The 19,634-nt window shown below is 39.8% G+C and overlaps 6 protein-coding genes across 6 annotated transcripts; 5 read left to right on the forward strand and 1 right to left on the reverse strand. All coding sequences in view use genetic code 12, as the record gives it.

Moving 5' to 3' along the window:
• Window positions 1–244: 244 nt before the first annotated feature.
• On the forward strand, window positions 245–4,069 carry PICST_40457 (predicted protein; the record flags this gene model as incomplete). Its single annotated transcript, XM_001382607.1, has 3 exons — window positions 245–2,787; window positions 2,881–3,253; window positions 3,800–4,069. Coding segments are annotated over 3 exons (3,186 nt in total), but the record flags the coding sequence as incomplete, so codon positions are not given.
• Window positions 4,070–4,194: 125 nt separating this feature from the next.
• On the reverse strand, window positions 4,195–6,079 carry PICST_30191 (predicted protein; the record flags this gene model as incomplete). Its single annotated transcript, XM_001383146.1, has 1 exon — window positions 4,195–6,079. A coding segment is annotated over one exon (1,885 nt), but the record flags the coding sequence as incomplete, so codon positions are not given.
• An 879-nt stretch (window positions 6,080–6,958) lies between these two features.
• On the forward strand, window positions 6,959–9,779 carry PRP5 (pre-mRNA processing RNA-helicase; the record flags this gene model as incomplete). The annotated part of the gene is made up of 2 exons (XM_001382608.1): window positions 6,959–7,237; window positions 7,370–9,779. 2 exons carry the CDS (start codon window positions 6,959–6,961, stop codon window positions 9,716–9,718), a joined length of 2,628 nt encoding a protein of 875 aa, XP_001382645.2. The 3' UTR covers window positions 9,719–9,779.
• Window positions 9,780–10,189: 410 nt separating this feature from the next.
• ECH1 (enoyl CoA hydratase) lies at window positions 10,190–11,011 on the forward strand (the record flags this gene model as incomplete). The annotated part of the gene is made up of 1 exon (XM_001382609.1): window positions 10,190–11,011. One exon carries the CDS (start codon window positions 10,190–10,192, stop codon window positions 11,009–11,011), a length of 822 nt encoding a protein of 273 aa, XP_001382646.1.
• Window positions 11,012–11,505: 494 nt separating this feature from the next.
• PICST_70031 (predicted protein) lies at window positions 11,506–13,460 on the forward strand. Its single transcript, XM_001382610.1, has one exon. It carries the CDS (start codon window positions 11,722–11,724, stop codon window positions 13,378–13,380), a length of 1,659 nt encoding a protein of 552 aa, XP_001382647.2. The 5' UTR covers window positions 11,506–11,721; the 3' UTR covers window positions 13,381–13,460.
• Window positions 13,461–15,884: 2,424 nt separating this feature from the next.
• MUC1.3 (hypothetical protein, likely cell wall localized and GPI-anchored mucin like) lies at window positions 15,885–18,323 on the forward strand (the record flags this gene model as incomplete). The annotated part of the gene is made up of 1 exon (XM_001382611.1): window positions 15,885–18,323. The coding sequence occupies one exon, from the start codon at window positions 15,885–15,887 to the stop codon at window positions 18,321–18,323; it is 2,439 nt and encodes an 812-aa protein (XP_001382648.2).
• Window positions 18,324–19,634: the final 1,311 nt, after the last annotated feature.

Here is a 19,634-nt window from a genome sequence, read left to right on the forward strand (position 1 = left end):
AAATAATTCCATAAAAATCATTTCATTAACTTCTGAATTCAATTCGATTCGCATTGAAGTCGGAATATCATCATCAATACCTCTGCACAGATAACCATCTAATATGTCTACTGGAATATCGTCAGCGACACCGAGAGGTGCTCGCTCCGGAACTTTAGAACTTCTAGAATCGTCCAAAAAGTTGTCCAAACAAAGTAGGTTGAATCATGGCAAGAAAAAGAAGAAGCAGAGCATCGATAACTTGTCCAAATTGGGTACTTTCGAAGGGGTTTTTCTTCCAACTTCACTTAACGTTCTCTCCATCTTGATGTTCTTGAGATTTGGCTTCATTATCGGCCAGATGGGGATTTTAGGAACGTTCTTTTTGCTTATTCTCTCGTATTCCATCGATATCTTGACCACTATGTCTATTAGTGCTATTTCAACCAATGGTACAGTTAAAGGTGGTGGGGCCTACTATATGATATCGCGTTCCCTAGGTCCAGAATTCGGTGGTGCCATCGGCATAATCTTCTTCATTGGCCAGATCTTGAACTCGTCGTTGAATGTTGTTGGTTTTATCGAACCTTTGCTAGTTAACTTTGGAGAACTGGAAGGAGTTCTCGCTAAAGTTTTGCCGGTAGGATATTTCTGGCAATTGCTATACTCCACTGTGTTGTTACTTATTTGTACTGGTGTAGCTGTAATCGGGTCGCTGTTGGTCTCAAAGACAGCTTTTCTCCTTTTCGTCATTCTCACCTTGAGTACGCTTTCAATTCCGCTATCTTCTTTGGTTGTGAAACCGTTTTACCCTTTGCCTCCTCCTTTTGATGATTTGAGATACACGGGTTTGTCATGGGCTACTTTTACAGAAAATTTATTGCCTCAATTCACTTCTGGAGCAGCAGGATCGGTGCTACCCAAAGGAGAGCCCGAGACCTTCAGAAACTTGTTTGGTATCTTTTTCCCTGCTACAGCTGGTATTTTCGCCGGAGCCTCAATGTCAGGAGAGTTGAAGAAACCATCCAAATCGATTCCAGAAGGAACCTTAAAGGGATTGTTGGTGACGTTCATTCTCTACTCGCTAGTAATCATCTCTATGGGATGTTCTATTCCAAGAGAAATCCTTCATGCCGACATCAAGGTGATTCAGACAGTTAACTTACTGGGAATCGTCATTATCATGGGTGAATTTTCAACGTCTTTGTTTTCTGTCATCATGGGTATTGTAGGAGCTGCATCGATGCTTAATGCTATTGCTGACGATAGAATTATTCCTGGATTGGGCATTTTCACTACCATGAAAAAGTCAGCAAAGGATCAAGATAAGGCTAAGGTTCTAGCTGTTATTGCTACCTGGTTCATTGCCCAAATCTTCTTGTTTGCTGACATCAACCAGATTGCCACGTTCATCACAATGGCATTCTTGATGACCTTCATTGTAACCAATGTAGCCTGTTTCTTGCTCAGAGTCGGTTCTGCTCCAAATTTTAGACCCTCTTTCAAATACTTCAGTTCTCGTACGGCTTTCACCGGGGCACTAGCTTGTTTCTATGCAATGTTCATTGTAGATGGGTTGTCTGCTACTTTGATCATTTTCTGTTTAATGTTCCTCATTTTAATGATCCACTATCTGACCCCACCGCTGAAATTTGGTGATATCTCTCAGTTATTGATCTACCACCAAGTCAGAAAGTATTTGTTGAGATTGAAGTTGCAGATGAACGTAAAATACTGGCGCCCGCAAATCTTGATATTAGTGGATGACCCCAGATCTTCATGGAACTTAATTGGCTTCTGTAACCATTTGAAGAAAGGTGGATTGTATATTCTTGGACATGTTGTTCTTATGAATGACGATACTCTGGTAGGCTCCAACAATGCCGCCAATAGCGAGGTCTTCACACCCACAACATACAAGGAAGTCCAGAAACAGAAGCAGGCGTGGATCAAGTTGCGTGATATGCTTAAGATCAAAGCTTTTGTCCAGATAGCCTTGGGTCCCACTCTTCCATGGGGTGTCAGAAACGTTTACTTGGGATCTGGTTTGGGAGGAATGAGACCTAACATTACCGTATTGGGATTCTATGATTTCAAGAAACATGGAGTGACTTTGCCGGTGGTGCCTTCATTTGAAAGCAAGTCCAGCTTGGCAGAGTTGCCTACTGATGAATGCCGTAAAGAAAGAAAAGTTTCCATAAGCCAATGGGTCCAGATTGTAGAAGACTTGATAGTTCTTCAAGCAACTGTCGCTGTAGCAGCCAATTTTGGGGATCTAGATTTACCTAAAACAGACGAATCACATCATCATTTCTGGGCTAAACCGAAGGTCACTGGCTCTACTAAGAAGTACATCGACTTATATCCTATCCAGATGTCTTCCATTAACATTTTGGAAGACGGTCAGTCTGTACTTTCTACCAATTTCGATACCTATACCTTGATTTTACAATTGGGTGCTATTCTTTCGACTGTTACAGAATGGAAATTCAGTTCTCATATTCTCAGAGTTATAGCTTTTGTTGAGAACATGAACGAGGTTGAAGAGGAAAGAGGAAGATTGGTAGAGCTTTTGTCGAATTTGAGAATAGATGCAGAGATAAAGATCGTGAGTCTCGATGACGGTTCATTGAATTCTTACAACTTCATTATCAAGGGCTACAGCAGAACGATTCATAATAAGCTTGAATTCGACAAGGTCGATAAATCCTTGAAAGACGAGCAATGGTGGAAGAACTTGGTTAATGCTAGAAATACACTCAAAGATTTGGAAAAACAGAAATTGCAGAGAAGACAACAAAAGTCTCAGTTAGCTAGAAACATCAATAGCTCATCGAAGTTATCTATAGCTGGGCAGGACAAGAAGTTCACCCCATTGAACTTCAGCGTGAGTTCCACCAGTCCTATAACCAAAGGAAATTTCAAGAACAACAGACGTTATACTCTTTCGAACTTACAGGAGCAAGGTGTTTCTTTGTCGCTCAATATGAATACCCAACTTGGACAAAGGTTCTTTGACTATGATGAGGCCATTGACAGTAGTGATAGTAGTGACAGTGAAAAGGAAAGTGATATCAACGAAAGCTCCAGTCTGGTTCAACAGTCGTATGGCAGCGTGGACGAGGAAGCACCATCACCCATGGCTAAGTCTACTTCGAGAGTGGATGAAACCAAAGAAGTCAAGCCCTTTAAAAATTTTCTTAAGCTTAAGGAAGATGCACTTGCTGACTCTTCAGGTTACAGATCTTCAGATCAGTTATCGATAAGATCAAGTGTTTCCAACTTAAGACCCAACTTCCTGTCAGTGAAGATCCCACAAGCACAGATCAACGATGACGAAAACGACGAAGACGACGACACTAGGCCCACCATTCGATTTGTGGATGATGATGACGAAGAAGAAGAGGATGGAGACAACGAAGAAGATGATCAAGAAATTGATCCCAAAACTAAAATTCTGCAAAAGACTCCTAAAAGCAAAGAATCTGTTTTTGAAAGAAAGTCGTCCGAAAAGGAAAAGGACTATTTCAACTTTAAGAATCCAGTGAAGAGTGCAAGCTCTAAGAAATCTACAGAAAAGCTCTTGAAGTCACCTTCCATCATAACTAACAACGATGAGATCATCCAGCAAATGAGAACTCCTCAGTTTTTGGCTGCTGAAGATAGCGAAGAAGAAATTGAAGAAATCGCTATCAGTAGCAATGCCTTGAAACCAGATTACAGTTTGTCTAAACCATCTTCTGGACCTGTCAATTCCAGAAACCAATTCTATAAGAAGAAATCCAGAATGGCAGATCACGATGATAAGTCGATTACACAGAAACAATTGCAAGAAGAATTGAAACACTTGAGTTTCAATGATATTCCTGCAAAGGGCCAACACTTGATCTTAAATGAATTGATGAAGCTGATTTCGTCAAAGGACAAGACAGATGTTATTTTCTCCACTTTGCCAGCACCTTCTCTTGGAACACATCTTGATGACAATGGTTCATTTGAGTATACCAATAATTTGGCTGTGTGGTTGGATGACCTTCCTCCTATCTTGTTGCTCAATTCGCAGACAGTGACTGTGACTACTGCATTGTAATCGATTTTGGCTATTAATATTATTTATTCATTATTTGCATCCATACTAATACCATATCAGAAATTGAACTATGATATGTAGAGTTATGTAGAATATTTATGCTGAGATCCTGGCTATATCCTCACAAGTTGATATCACAAGCAGGATGATGTCATCCAAGGACTCATTTTCCTTCAAGTCTCGGTTCTTTAAGAATGATACTGTAGTTCCTGCAACAAACTTCGAATTATTTAAGAGTACTGCAAATTGGGATTCGTTCTGGGCCAGACTTGGGTCCAAGACTTGCAGCTTAAGTTGCTCTAAAAATGAACCATAAATGGTTAAAAACTTCTCCTTAAAGAGTTCAGCGTCATTATTGAAGAATTTTTCTACAAGATACTGGAGACTGGCTCCGTTAGATGTAAGCGTATGGAATAAGATTCCAAGAGTCTTGAGTTTCTCCAATATGTATTGGATTGGGATATTGGTGCTTTCCAAAGGACAAATTGCAGTGTTCAAAACCGATCTGATGCAATCGACGGCGTTTACTGTAGTCACCGAATCGTCTTTGCCCTGGAATTGGATTAAAGCTTGAACTATGAGCAATTTCACTTCGTTTATACTCACCAGCTCTTCCACATTCGTGAAAAGATACTGCCACATCGAACAGTAATCCATGATGTTTTTCTCTTTTGCAAAGGAAAGACTGGCTCTAACAAGCAGCTTTATGAACTTGAGATAGATATTAAGCACTTCTTGATAGTAGTTTCTGTTGTCGACTATAATTTTGGTGTACTTATTGAACAACAAGTCGTAATTTGCAAAAATAAGGTTTGCATTTGTAGGGGTCATGATATTACTCAAGAGATGTACTGCCTGTAACTGGATAACGTCATTGATCGTGAAGTTATGGAAGTACAAATGGAAGAACTTCAGCATTCCTATTCTCTTATCGATCAACAGTATGATCTGGTCGGCTGTTTCACGACTGGTGATGAAGTTGCCAAGAATGATAGATGAAGCTGCTAAGGCGTAAGAGTCTATAGCCTCAGTCTCTGTTCTTCTGAAATAGTCTATGCACAAATACAAGTCTTCAATATTTCCATAGTTCTTCAAAGAAGACAATCTTCCACTAGTCGAGAACAACTTCCTTCTATTCATGGTATTAGAAGACAACTTTGTTGGAAGAATAGACAATATCTTAAGAAGACGCTCTATCACTCTGATATTGCCAATATTGTAGATTTCTTCACTTGCTGAAAGAGAGAATATGATCAGAATCAAGTTGGCTATGACTTCGTCTATATCTGCTATATCGTGCTGCTTTTCCAAGTCGTCAAATCTTCGCACCAGGATCTCCAAGAAACTCAAGAACTGTGAGATATACTCGAAAGTCCGTTCTTTGCAAACAGCATCTGTGGCAAGATTGTCGATGTTAGCATCTACCAATTCCAGAATTACTTCAATTAAGAGCTGGGTCTCCATGATATCAAAGTCTGGACGCTCCACGCAATATTGACCCACCAATACGTGGAAGAGCAGATAGAAAAATTTGTACGAATAGATGAACTTCAAATAGCGATCATGTTCTGTGGTTCCACGAAAGAACTGACTAACCAAAACAACGACACGGTCTGCAACCTCTCCAGCATGTTTCAACTCAGTAGGATACGAAACTGCTTCCCCTAAAGTTCGCCATAAGATGTCGACTTCCGGAGCTGATCTAGTAGTTAAATAGTCTCGGTTTCTATCGCTATCAGCAGTGAAATTGACCAAAACCCGTAAATATTCAAGCAACACAGCTGTCACTGGACCAATTTCAGAGTACTCAGAGCTCATTAAACATGCCATATAGTCTGCAATGCTTTGGTTCACATATTCTACTAGCTTGGAGATGTGGCTGTGAATATCATCACTGGATCTGAAATCTTCCGACCTGAGCAAGTCTCCCAATTGCTTCACAGTTTTTTGGTTCTTGTAATCGTCTTGTAGCTCATCGAAAAGAGACGTTGTCTCTACTGAGATTGTCATTTCTTCACCTCCAGCTCAACAAAGAAGATGTTAAAAGAAGAGAATTCGGTATTTGGCTACCGAAAGATTCACTATTTGAAGAAGTGTGTGCAGGAAATGAAAAATAGTTTATTTGTCAGACTGGAGATAGGAAATTTTCGCTTGCAAGAAACAAAAAGGATTGTGCTTATCAAAGTTATATGAGACAGCGCTCTTGATACAAAAGCATGTTATTGAAGATCGCCACTGATTCACCTGATCTGTTTTGTTAGTACGTTTAAGGATTCCATATTTGAAAATGAAAATCCTGCAGGTAATCTTTTTTGCAACTAGATGTTTTCCTGTAGGCGTATTGTTCCATCAGTGCAACAACGAAGCTCATCATTACTTGCTAGAAGCAGCTGGCAGATGAGTGTTTTCTTCTTCGCCTAAGCATTGGCAATTGTAAACCTTGAAGAAATTCTAGTGATTCATTGAGAGAATTGAAATCTTCGGATTAATTTGGGTATATGCAGTACAATATAGATTTAACTACCTAGCTTCCACGTAAAGATGTCCTTTGTACTTCTATCGTGAAGATGACAAAACGACAAATTGGCCCTAATGGACACTGAAGTTGTCTTTTTTCACCTTCCATGTCCTATCCAAGAAAGAATTCCAAGGCAAGGCTTCGGTGGCAGAATCATTTACAGAATTATGAACCAGACAAAAATGTACTGCATGTATCTCATCTCAGTATATCTATTAATCAACTCCATATTTCACGATTCCTACACTTTTTCATTTCACTCATATCTACAACTACCAATTCGGCGAATAGACGCGTCTCGTGACAGAAGTGTGTATCTTCGTAGAACACGTGTAACGTATATAGCAACAAAGAAGCTTCGCAAGGCTAAGATGGACAATACAGTTACTAACGATTCAGATGAATCCAAGTTATCCAAAGAAGAGAAGTTGAAGAAAAGACGCGAGCAGCTTGCGCTTTGGCGGCAAAAAAAGGAACAAGATCTGAAGAATGGAGAAAAAGAAATGAATTCAAATGCAACAACATCGTCAGACGATAAACAGAAACTCAGGCAACAACGTATGGAAGAATGGAAGAAGAAACGAGCACAGGAGACTAAGATAGATTCGAAGGAATCTGTAAAAGAGTCACCGAAACAAGAGAACTCAATCGTAGACGATAAGCTCAAACAGAGACAACAGAGAATTGAAGAGTGGAAGAAGAAACGAGCACAAGAATCAAATGCAACTAATTCAGTTTCACCGTCAGTTACAGAAGTAAAAGTTCAAAAGCCAGCTTTTCAGTTAAAAAGATTGGCCTCTAGCATCAAGAAGCAGGAGCTTCCATTTACAAAGAAAAGAATACTATTCGATGAAGAAGAGGAAGACGAATCGAAGAGAAAACCTAAATTCAAGAAGCCAACTTTAGATGGTCATACTGAAGATTTGCAGCACAGAGAAGATGACCCCAATGGAAAAATAGACGAACTTGATGATTTTATAGCTTCCCTTTCAAAACAGGAGTCTAGCTCCAACGACATACCTTCTCAAATAATTGAAGATGAACAGTTAGAAGTGGAAAATGAAGGTGACTCTGAAGATGAAGAAATAGACCAAGACAAGAAACAGCAGGAATTACTCTCTTCCAAGTTCCAGAAACTTCAGAATGAGAAACAGTTAGAAACTATAGACCATTCTACTATGAACTACTCTGACTTTAGAAAGAATTTCTATCAAGAACCAAGTGAGATTCAAAATTGGACAGCTGAACAAGTGGAAAGTATCAGACTAGAATTGGATGGGATAAAGGTGGCTGGTTCAAATGTTCCTAGACCGGTTTTGAAATGGTCTCATCTAGGATTGCCTGCTTCATATATGAATATCATTGAAGACAAACTTGAGTACAAGGCTCCTACCTCAATTCAATCTCAGGCTCTTCCTGCTATTATGTCTGGAAGAGACATTATTGGTGTAGCCAAAACTGGCTCGGGCAAGACGTTATCTTTTGTACTTCCAATGTTAAGGCATATCCAGGATCAACCTGATTTAAAAGATGGTGAGGGTCCTATTGGTTTAATATTGTCTCCTACCAGAGAGCTAGCAGTTCAGATTCATAAGGAGATCACTAATTTCACGAAGAGATTGGGAATGACAGCTTGCTGTTGTTATGGAGGATCTCCTATTGAATCACAAATTGCGGAGCTAAAGAAAGGGGCACAAATATTGGTAGGAACACCAGGTAGAATCATAGAATTACTAGCTGCTAATAGTGGCAGGATAACAAACTTACGAAGAGTAACATACGTTGTATTGGACGAAGCTGACAGAATGTTCGACTTGGGATTTGAACCTCAAGTGACAAAGATATCGTCACAGATTCGGCCTGAGAGTCAAACAGTTCTTTTCTCAGCTACGTTTCCCAGAAAAATCGAATTGCTAGCCAAACGATTACTCTATAATCCGTTAGAAATTATTGTGGGAGGTATTAGTGTCGTGGCATCTGAGATCACTCAGAAAGTGGAGCTATTTGAGAAGGGCGAGAGTAGCCAGCTAGAAGATGAGAAGTTTGACAGACTACTCAATATTTTGAATGTTTTCTCGATAGAGTCCAAACACAGCAAAGTATTGATTTTTGTCGAAAAACAGTCTGCTGCCGACGATTTGCTAGTCAAGTTGTTAGGAAGCAACCACCCATGCCTAACAATACATGGAGGTAAGGATCAAATTGATAGAAAGTATGCTATTAAAGAATTTTCATCCAAAGATAGCGGTGTAGATATTTTGATCGCAACCTCCATTGCAGCCAGAGGTCTTGATGTCAAAGGGTTAGATCTTGTAATCAATTACGATCCACCTAATCACATGGAAGATTACGTTCATCGTGTTGGTAGAACTGGTAGAGCAGGTATGAAAGGTACAGCTATAACCTTTGTTTCTTCAGATCAAGAAAGACTGGTTACAGATCTAGTCAGGGCCATGACGATGAGTAAGATCCCTGAGGATGAGATTCCCAGCAGATTAATAGAGATAAGGAACCAATTCTTAGAAAAAGTTAAGGCTGGTAAATTTAAATATAGTTTTGGATTCGGTGGCAAGGGTTTGGAAAAATTACAGCAAATCAGAGACTCTACTAGAAGCTTACAAAAGAAAGAATATGGGCCAAATGACGACGATGATGTCAATTTTGTTGCGGACAAAACCAACGGTACTGCTAAAAAAGATGGAGCTACTTCTTTACCGGCTCTGGAGGTCGCCGTGGATTTGCCTGACTTCCAGGTTATTGAAGGACGAGCACCAGAAACTTCTGGTCCAGACAAGAGTAAATTCCATTCCAGAATCACCATCAACGACTTACCACAAAGAGCTCGTTGGTTTGTGGTCAATCGTGATAGCTTGTCGAAGATAATTGAGTCTACATCGACATCGATAACAAACAAAGGTCAATACTATGCACCCAACGTCAAGGTTCCACAGACCGTTACGGTCAATGGAAAGGAAAGTCCAGCTCCACCAAGGTTGTACTTGCTTGTAGAAGGGTTAACAGAGCAATCCGTTCGCGAAGCTAACTCATTGATTAGAGACAAAATGATAGAAGGATTGGAGGTAGCTTCTAAGGAACTGAATATGGCACCAACGGGTAAGTACAAAGTATAGAAGTTATAGAGTATTGAAGCTGGATATGATAGAATAGAACATAGGAAATTAGACTGATAGGAGAAATCCCTACAAGCTACAAGAGTACAAGAATTGTAAGAATGTCTCGTGGTGTTGGCATTCATGAAGACCGTAATACAAAGGATTGGGGTACTTTAAATTCTCCAAGTAAAGAGCAAACTGGAATTTGAATCTACCGTACAACTCTTAATATCTTCAATTTCAAAACCTATTTCCGATATTGTCATCTCTTTTGCTTACTTACAGTGTAAGGAATAATCAGATGCGAGAAAATTGAATTTTCAGGTGCTACCCCACAGAATGCATATGTGACATTTGTTCCTCGGATCAACCCTATAAGCGTAGGCAAGCGAACCAAACGGATACTACTGTGAAGGCAATATAAAAGAGGTTTTTCTCCTTGGAAATACTCCAGTTTCTCTATTTTCTCTTAGACTTAAATCACCTACAATGACTTTCAACGCAGACGACTTCAAACAATTCAAAAATTTCATTGTCTCGGAAATTGAAGAAGGATTTGTCCATATTCAATTTAACAACCCCAAGACCTTGAACGCATTTGCTGACCAGGACTGGAAGGATTACTATGAAATATTAGTTCGTTTGGATGCCGACCCTGAGACAAATGTGATTTTAATCTCGTCAACCGTGCCCAAGGCCTTCTCCTCTGGTTTGAACTTGAAGGATGCCCTCGCAACCATGAGCTCCGCAGGTGAAGGACATGATACTATCAGGTTCAAGAAGTTGCACGATCACATTGCAGACTTCCAATACTGTATTGGTACCCCTGCAAGAATCAACACTCCTACCATTGCCCTTTTGAACGGGATTAACTACGGATTGGCTTTGGATATCGCAGCAGCCACCACTATCCGTGTCGCTACAGCCGATGCTCGTTTTTCCATCAGAGAAATCAAGATTGGTATTTCAGCCGATATCGGCTCGTTGCAGAGAATGCCTAATATAGTCAACAATAAGTCGTTGTTATTCCAACATGCATTGACCGGCGATGTCTTCAAAGCTGACGAAGCATTGAATCTTGGTTTCGTTTCCAAGATTGTCGCTGATATCCCAGCCGGCCTTGAGTACTGTAAGGAATTGGGTTCCGACATCAACGGCCACCAGCAGTGGGCCATCAAGGGTACTAAGAAACACATCCAGGACATCATTGACAACAAGCCTGTCGAAGAAGGTTTGAAAGATATCAGAAACTACAATGCTACCCATATTAACGGTAAGTTCTTGGAAGGTATCCGTGCAGTCAAACTCTAGGCCAGCCAATATTTATGTTTATGTCGAGAAATGACAAGGGAAAGATTGAATCCGACTCAATGCAAGAGAAAATGACAATGATTTGGAAAATTTCTTTAGTACTAGGTAATTGTAGAAGATAATGGATGGGCATGCTTCAGGCCATTTTATGGGTTGTTCATACAATATGTACTTCAATCTGGTGGTGTAAGCTACTTACAATTTTACATACAAATTTCAAGCATTTATAAAATTTCACGAAATGCCATGACATTGGCATGATATCGTATATTCATATTATGATTGTGGAAGTAAGAGTAGCAGTTTGTTGTTGACGGCTGGTATAAGTTTATCTCTGGGGTAAAGAATTGGCCTTGTTGTTGCGGTATAGCTTTTTCTCTATACGCAGTCTTTCTGAAAAATTGAAAAATATACCAAATTTTCAAAGTTTTCAACTCTTTGCAGCTTCATTCCCTTTCTTGAATACCTATCAGAACTAAATGTCCAGCGTCTTACGCAGAAAGCAGATACATAATGTGGTTCTGTTGTCCCGAAGATTCCTGTGTTCCAGCAAGGTTTCTTCGGCCGTAGCATCCCATGAAAACGAGCTGATATTGCGTTCTGCAACTTCTTCAACTTCTATACGGAGCAAGTTGCAAAATTTGCCCTCTGCACGTTTTTGCAGTTCATTGCAAGCTGTTCGTGAGTTGGACGATAGTATTCCTGTTCAAATGTCTAGAGAGCAGAAGATTAAAGTTGAACTTTTAAAGTATGCAGACAAGAAAGAATACGACATAGTTCTAGATCTACTTTTGCAATGGGTGCAGAGAGACCTTATCGGAATGTTTGCGACGATGACCAGAGAAGAGTTTGCCTTTATAGTTAACCAAGTCATTGTTCATCAATACACTTTGCTTCAAAGATATGCCAGTAGAAGGTCGTTATCCAAAGATGTGAGTGGTAAATCCAAAGACCCGTTGTTCCTTGAGGCTATGCACCTAGTTCAGAAAATCAGACGTTTGTACAGCAATATTCTCTATGTTGATCCCACGGAACATATCTACGGTGTCGACAAGAGAGAAAATCTTTATTCTTCGGACAAGTTGACTGGAGTCAAACTTTCTGTAGCTGACTACGAGAATTTAGTGCTTATGGAATTGCATAACTATAAGTTCGATTTGGCATCCAAGTGGTTCCAGCGTTTTGCTAAGGAATACGCCTTGAGAATGTCTTACAAATTGTACATATTAAAGCTCCAAACATATTGTGGAGGATTGCCGTCGTCGTGGCTCCAGAGCAATGCTGAACTAGCTAGAATGAACTTTGATCCCAAACAGAGCAGATTCAAGTGGGAACAAGAAGTGTCTGCTGTTATGTCTGAATTCTACCTGGAGAACGGCAATGTCAAGTTGGACAATGAATTCAACGAAACCGTAATATACTGCATTGGTTATTCCAAGAATATAGACTATTTGAACCATCATATTTATTCCGTCTATGGAATTGCTCCGAACGCTGAGGTCAACAGAAATTTCGAAATCATGTCTACGGAAGACCCTGCATACCCTGACATCAACATATTGACAGCAATTGTTGTTGCTATGTCACATAATGATCGTTTTAATACTGCCATGAAGGTGGTAAGCAGATTCCAAGAAATTTACGATATAGATACTTCAGGTGTGAAGGCCAAAAACTTTTGGCAACAGATCTTCAAGTGGTGTAACTTGAGTAACAGATACTCCGAAAAGCTGTCTTTGAAGATTTTCAGTAAGATCACTGACGGATCAAAGTCAAAGACTGCTAGAGCCCATCTGTCGTTGGAATCTGCAAAATCGGATCCTAACTTCGACTATGAAGGATATTTGGAATTTGTGAGTCACATTTCCAACTTGAGAAAAACATCTTTCGATCAATTATGGGCACTTTATAACGAAGCCGGCATTGGGTTTTCGTTCCAGGTGTACAAGACATACTTGCAATATCTCAGAGAAAGTATAGTCGAAGATCGTGAACAAAAATACTACAACTATTTAAGTGTGTTGCTTAACGATTACCAAAAGTACAATGTCAACAAGAAATCGTTCAACACTAGAAATGACCCCAACTTCAGAGCCGTGAGTAACATTGCAGGCACCATATACGATCTCTACATTGTCGCAATGAAAAGTTTGATAGACATCAAATGGCAAGCTACCTATGCTGGTCAATGTCCTCCTTTAATAGAGAAATGGTCTCTTGATGACAAGATGAAAAAGGACTTGAAGTTATGGTTCGAAACCAACAGATTGCCCAAGTACAAGAGCATGATAGAGAAGAAAAGAGAGGAGCACATGATCAAGTTAAGGACTGACGATAAGGAAGAAGACTCGTTCTTGGACTTAATGTGATTAAGACTTGTAAATATAAATATTGCAACAACTAATATTCATCACTAATTACCTTATAGAACAATGAATGCTATTCTTGATGTTTATTGTAGGTAGCTTTAAATGTTCCAATATTTTCATTAAGTAGATTGTATTGTTTTCTATTTCCAAACACGAATAGAAGCACAACTAGAAAATTATGCTTACACCTCAAGTAATTCCGAGGGTGGCATGAATTCCGTTCCGACCGTACCACAAGAAAGTCGCAGATTGCTAATGTCGCAACTGTAAAATCTATACCGCTAAGTGTGAAAAGATCCACACCGCAAGCAACCTGTACAACACCAAGAATAGAATCTAAATTTTCCACTGTTTCATAGAGCAATAAATATGTTTTGTTAATAAAAGAACAAAAATATATAAAAAAGGGACTTAAATTGTAGTATTCCAATTTTTGATATTTGTCTTCAAAATGTACAAATTTGAAGAAAAAGAAGTAATTGATTGGTGTTACTATTCCTATCGAATCTTTGACATCGGCTCATCTGTAATAAAACACAGAAAGCCAATTTATACATATTGGATTAAGATTCTATATGTATTCAATTAAATCCTAAAATATCTAAAACGGTTCTATATTCCTTTGTTTCAAAAAGAGTATAATTTTCGACAGAAGGACTAATGTCATATTAGATGTCTATCGCTCCCGAAGGCTATCAACAAAATACTCTGCATCACCCACTTCATATTTTGAAATATCGAGAGACAAGTAATTCCCATTGTGAATCCAATACACAATTTGTTCAGCTTTTAGAATAGGACAGACAGCTTATAACAATGTCTCATTGCATTGATTTTTTCATAGTAAACTTTCATATTGTGAAAATCTTGGATGAGTTCAATAGAATAACCCTTCTTAACAAATTAATGGTTACCCAGGTCAAGCCATCTCGAACTCATGCCGTTTCTTCATTTCATGGAATGTTGTTTATTAACAGAACAGGAAATATGGGCATATTGGTATAATGATGTAGGTCTTTTCAATCCATGATAGTGTTTCTTAGGGCGACACTCTCTCATCACCAGTTAAACTTTTTGAGAACTCTTCAAAGAAGGCAACACTGTTAAAGACATTAAACTAAGTTGCCACTCTTCCAAAATTTGTAGTTTTCATATTCTAAAGTTGATTTCTATAGTGCTACCCTATAGCAGCAAGTAATAGACGAATTTAATTTGCCTCTGATTCGAAGGTTCTGAGAGTATTAGCTTGATTCAATTTCAGCGAATTGACTTTTTTCAAAGACCATTCTTTATTTCTTTCTTCAGGTCTACTGAACAATGACAAGCGAGTTCAGCTTTCATCACTCTCTATCTTTTCTTTCTTCAGAAGATAAATATTGTAAATCTAGTGGAATAAAAAATTGAACATTTATTTTACATAGTTGCAAACTCAACAAATTTGATCATCTCTAAACTTAGGAAATCTAGACCCAAAAATTCATTGAACTTGCTGTCTACCAGAGTAAAATTATTGCAATTACTCTAGCAACATTTAGACTTTCAAGAGATAAATTGCAGACTGTAAATGAACAGGCTACAATGGCCGCATCCTACTTACCACTTCGGAAGACCATACTAGTATTTTTGAGGTATATATCGTGTAAGTGTTCAACATCAGAGGCTTAATTCAGTTACTGGAGGTCCAAATAAGATCCGTTGAAAAAATACCAACAGGCGCGGTTTTCCTTTTGGCAATCTAGAATACTTTTTGGTTTTGTCGCAATTTTCTAATACGAATATGGCTTCTATATCAGATGTTCACTTCGCAACTGCTACAAAATATTAGAAACAAATAGAGAAGCGCATCCAAAAATTTGCGAGTAAATTTTGTTGCAGGTAGGCTCGTATCGTACACTGGTAACCTCAGCAAGTGGACCTGTGCTTTCCAGGTTAATTAAAGAACAGAACAGAGTTATCAGCTCCAGAGCCTATTGTCTTGCAATATATCGCTTGTGTAGCTAATCTGTTTGTTGTGGGGGGGGGTATTGTAAAGAGACAATGCACGGTTGGCAGTGCGTCTACGCTGCATAGTATCTAGATTTAGTGTAATTGACAGTTTGTGTAATAATCGTAAAGTTTTAGCTGCAGCAATAATCTGTGGCTGTTGCACCCTTTTGTGACTGGTATACATCCATTTCTGTCTTTTCACTGCATAATCACGCTTCCTTTTGGTGAAAGGAAGGAAGATATTTGAAAGATAATATCTACATAAAAATTATTTGAAATTCCTAAGCATGCAAGGACTAAAAGGTCTATTTATAACAATGACAAATAAGTGGACGCTACTCGTATTGTACATATTTTTTAGACAATATTAATGCAGCCAGTACTTTTTTGCAATTTGGTGGTTCAGCTCAAGCTCCTTTCCTAGCAATTTTGAATCCTATTTAAACCCCAAGATATTCCATCATAGTTCGAAGTATTGAGAAGTCAAAGCAAACAAGGTTGTCAAACACTAATCACAAATGAAGTATCTTCTTCCATTGGTCCAATTGACTTGGATGTTGGCTGGAGCTTCTTGCTCAACCTTCTATTCTAACTCCTCTTCTTCAGAATTTCCAACTATTTCTGTAAGTTCAGTATCTTCATTATTGTCATCGTCTGCCGAGTTGAGTTCGTACGTAAACTCGCTGTCCATCATCAGTGAATCCTCCACCGGAGAAACTAGTATTTTGAGTTCAATTGCATCGTCTACTGAAGAATCCACTATCGAGACTTCTAACGGACCATCTACTGAAGAGTCCACTGTTGAAACTTCAGTTGGACCAACCTCAGAAACTTCCCAGACTGGCGCTGAGTCGTCTCCAGTTGTCTCTACTTCTGAATCTACTATTACCAGTTCTCCAAGTGGTACTCCTATTCCACCATTAACTGCTGACACTCCTTTCATTTTGACTGCTTTGATCGATGGTATTGCTGCTATCGTTGAAGCCCTTTTGGTTGACATCGAAAATGGCACTTTGCGTAAGAGACTTGAGACCTACATTTTGGGTTTCAACCTTGGCGGTGCCGATGTTGTCTTCAACCTTGACCCAGATACCAGTTTCCTTTCTTCAAACAATGGTTTGTACGTTCAAGCTCCTGATCCACAATTGGGTGTTTACCTTGGTGCATCCCCTGTTGCCGGATGGGGCTACACTCCAGACGGACAATTGAGTTTCAATGGAGTTTCTGCTTTCTTCAGTTGTCCATATGGTGACAACGGTGGTTCCATCCTTACTACAGTGGACACCGGAAACTGTAGTGGTTTGCAATTGGGTATCGTTGTTCAAGAGAATCCTACCTCTTCTTCTTCTGAAAGCGAAACTTCTGGAACATCAAGTGAGGCATCTTCGGGTGCTGAGTCTTCTGGAGCTTCTACCGCTGAGACTTCTGGTGCTTCTAGTGCTGAAACCTCTGGTGCTTCTAGTGCTGAAACCTCTGGTGCTTCTAGTGCTGTTACTTCTGGTGCTTCTAGTGCTGTAACCTCTGGTGCCTCCAGTGCTGTAACCTCCGGTGCCTCCAGTGCTGTGACTTCTGGTGCCTCCAGTGCTGTAACCTCTGGTGCTTCTAGTGCTGTAACCTCTGGTGCTTCTAGTGCAGTGACTTCTGGTGCTTCTAGTGCTGTGACTTCTGGTGCTTCTAGTGCTGTAACCTCTGGTGCTAGTTCTCTCCCATCTGGTATCACATCTGCTGGTTCATCTGGCGTTACCTCTGGTGCTTCATCTGCACCAACCTCTGGTACTCCTTCTTCTGCTGAGAGTTCAGGTGCCTCCAAGACTACTTCTTATACCTTCCAATTGACTGCCATTGCTGCACCTCCAAACGATTTCAGCGAATTGCTTCTCGACAATGGTGCCAGATTGATCTTGGATCCTACCAATGGTGCCGAATTCGAATTATCCCTTCCAGGTGGTTTCCTTAAAGTAGGTGACTTGTTCGTCCACGCTGACGCTTCTGGTTTCTACCTTAGTTCTGAAACCTTCGGTGGTTTCTCCTTCATTGGCGACCCTCTTTTGGAATTGAACGGTCAATCTGACTTCTACATTTGCCCAACTTTGGATGTTCCATTGCAACTTACCAAGGTTGACCCAAGCTGTATGCTCGGCTCCTTGTCGTTAGTCTTGGAACCAGCTACTTCCTCCACTGGTTCCACTGGTACTTCCACTGGTTCCACTGGTGCTACTACTGGTGCTACTACTGGTGCTACTACTGGTGCTACTACTGGCGCAGCTGGTACTTCCACTGGTGGTGCTGGTGCCTCTACTGGTGCATCACTGTTGACTACCGCCACTATCACCACCAACACTGTTGTTACTATCACTGAATGCCCAAGCACTGTTACTAACTGTCCTCTCAACTACCGTAAGACTGTCACTATTCCAAAGACTATTGTAACTACTTACTGTCCACTTACTGAAGGCACCTACGTTGTTGAATCTACCTCGTTGGAAGTTATCACTATTACCAAATGTCCTGCTACAGTTACTAACTGTCCTCTTAATTCTATTCAAACATATACTGTTGCTCACACCATTAAGTCTACCGGTGTTACTCCAATTGCTCCTGGTGCCACTGCTGCTCCAGGCGCTCCAGGCGCTGCTGCTCCAGGTGCTGCTGCTCCAGGTGCTGCTGCTCCAGGTGCTGCTGCTCCAGGTGCTCCAGGTGCTCCAGGTGCTCCAGGTGCTCCAGGTGCTGCTGCTACCCCAGGTGCTCCAGGTGCTGCTGCTACCCCAGGTGCTCCAGGTGCTCCAGGTGCTGCTGTTACCCCAGGTGCTCCAGGTGCTCCAGGTGCTACTGTTGCTGAACAAGCTACTGGTGCTGCTACCGCTTCCTTCTCTGTGTTCACTTACGAAGCTGCTGCTGGTAAGGCCACTGGAACTATCGGTACCTTCATGTTAATGTTGGTTGCCCTCCTCATGTAATATTTCGACTAGAACATTTCGTCCCACATTCATACGGGTTCTATTAATTTCGGTATCAGGCTTTCTTTTAAAATTCTACAAGGTTTCACATTATATACTTTTATTTAAACAATATCCATTTATTATACTACTCAATATGAGAATATATTCTGAATAAGAATTGTTCATTGTATCAATTATTCATACATTTCGCCAGATAGTATTTTTTTGGGAACAATCCACTACTAGAATTTGTCCCAGCTTGTTATCAATGGTCGGATCTGGTTCGTAAAACCTTTTTTTCCAGAGTTGGCTTTTGAGACCTGGAAGCGTTGGAAGGAGTATGACACCCTCGAGACAGGCCCATATGTTGTGGCACCTATAGTAGTTTGAGATGTTCAAAATTGTTCAGGGCTTTTTAGATTTGTACGAATATAATATATTCTCCACAAAGTAGAAAAAATATATTTATCTCAAAAATATATAGAGGGAATTGATTTATACCGTATTTGCGTGGAATGACTACACCAGAACAGAGACTTACAGTATCTTAAGCCTCCTCCAAATCAGATGAGACATATGCAAAATCCAAATCCCTTTCCATCGGGAAAGAAACTCTTAGTCATATCCCCTATGCTGTCTTCAAATTGATCCTGCTGCGAAGACATACGATTTGAAAACGTGAAGATAATACTTTCCAAAGCATGGAAGGACTGCAGTGATAACTTATAATCATTTCAAGTTTTTCCACGTGCCAGTTCTAGTTGAACCCAACCATTCGACTTTTTTGTATCGAACTTACTGATTGAGACGTTGAACTAAACTGTTCTTGCCGAAATTATGGTCTTATAATAAGAGGTAATTGTACTGTATTAATTTTGGAACATTATTTTTCTGGCATGGTTGAAAATAAAGATTAGATTTTGTAGGTATAAGGACTTACTTTAGTGTAATTAGTTCGGGTCAGAAGGCGAAATTGCTATAGAAATCAAAATTTTATACTGGTGTCATCCTGGTAGAAAGTGACAAATAGAGAACTGATTCTAAGTGCTTTTTAGATTATTCTACATCAACATTACTTTCTGGAAAAAATAAATATGAAGTAGAGTCTGAACTTGTGCTAGATAGTTATTCGTATCCGTTAGATTCCCATAATACAAGCCAGATGATACCGCTGCTACATAGTTTAAATCCCTTTAACTGTATAAATGGTCAACAAATCAGCCGAAAGAAGAAATTCCCTCCAACTAACATTGAAAGGTATGGTTCTTTCAATATGCTGGCCAAGAGTATGAGCTCGTAAAATTTTCAAAATGATCGCCTTAGAAACTA

The sequence above is a fragment of the Scheffersomyces stipitis genome, chromosome 2, assembly GCF_000209165.1.
Source record: "Scheffersomyces stipitis CBS 6054 chromosome 2, complete sequence".
Classification (NCBI taxonomy): domain Eukaryota; kingdom Fungi; phylum Ascomycota; class Pichiomycetes; order Serinales; family Debaryomycetaceae; genus Scheffersomyces; species Scheffersomyces stipitis.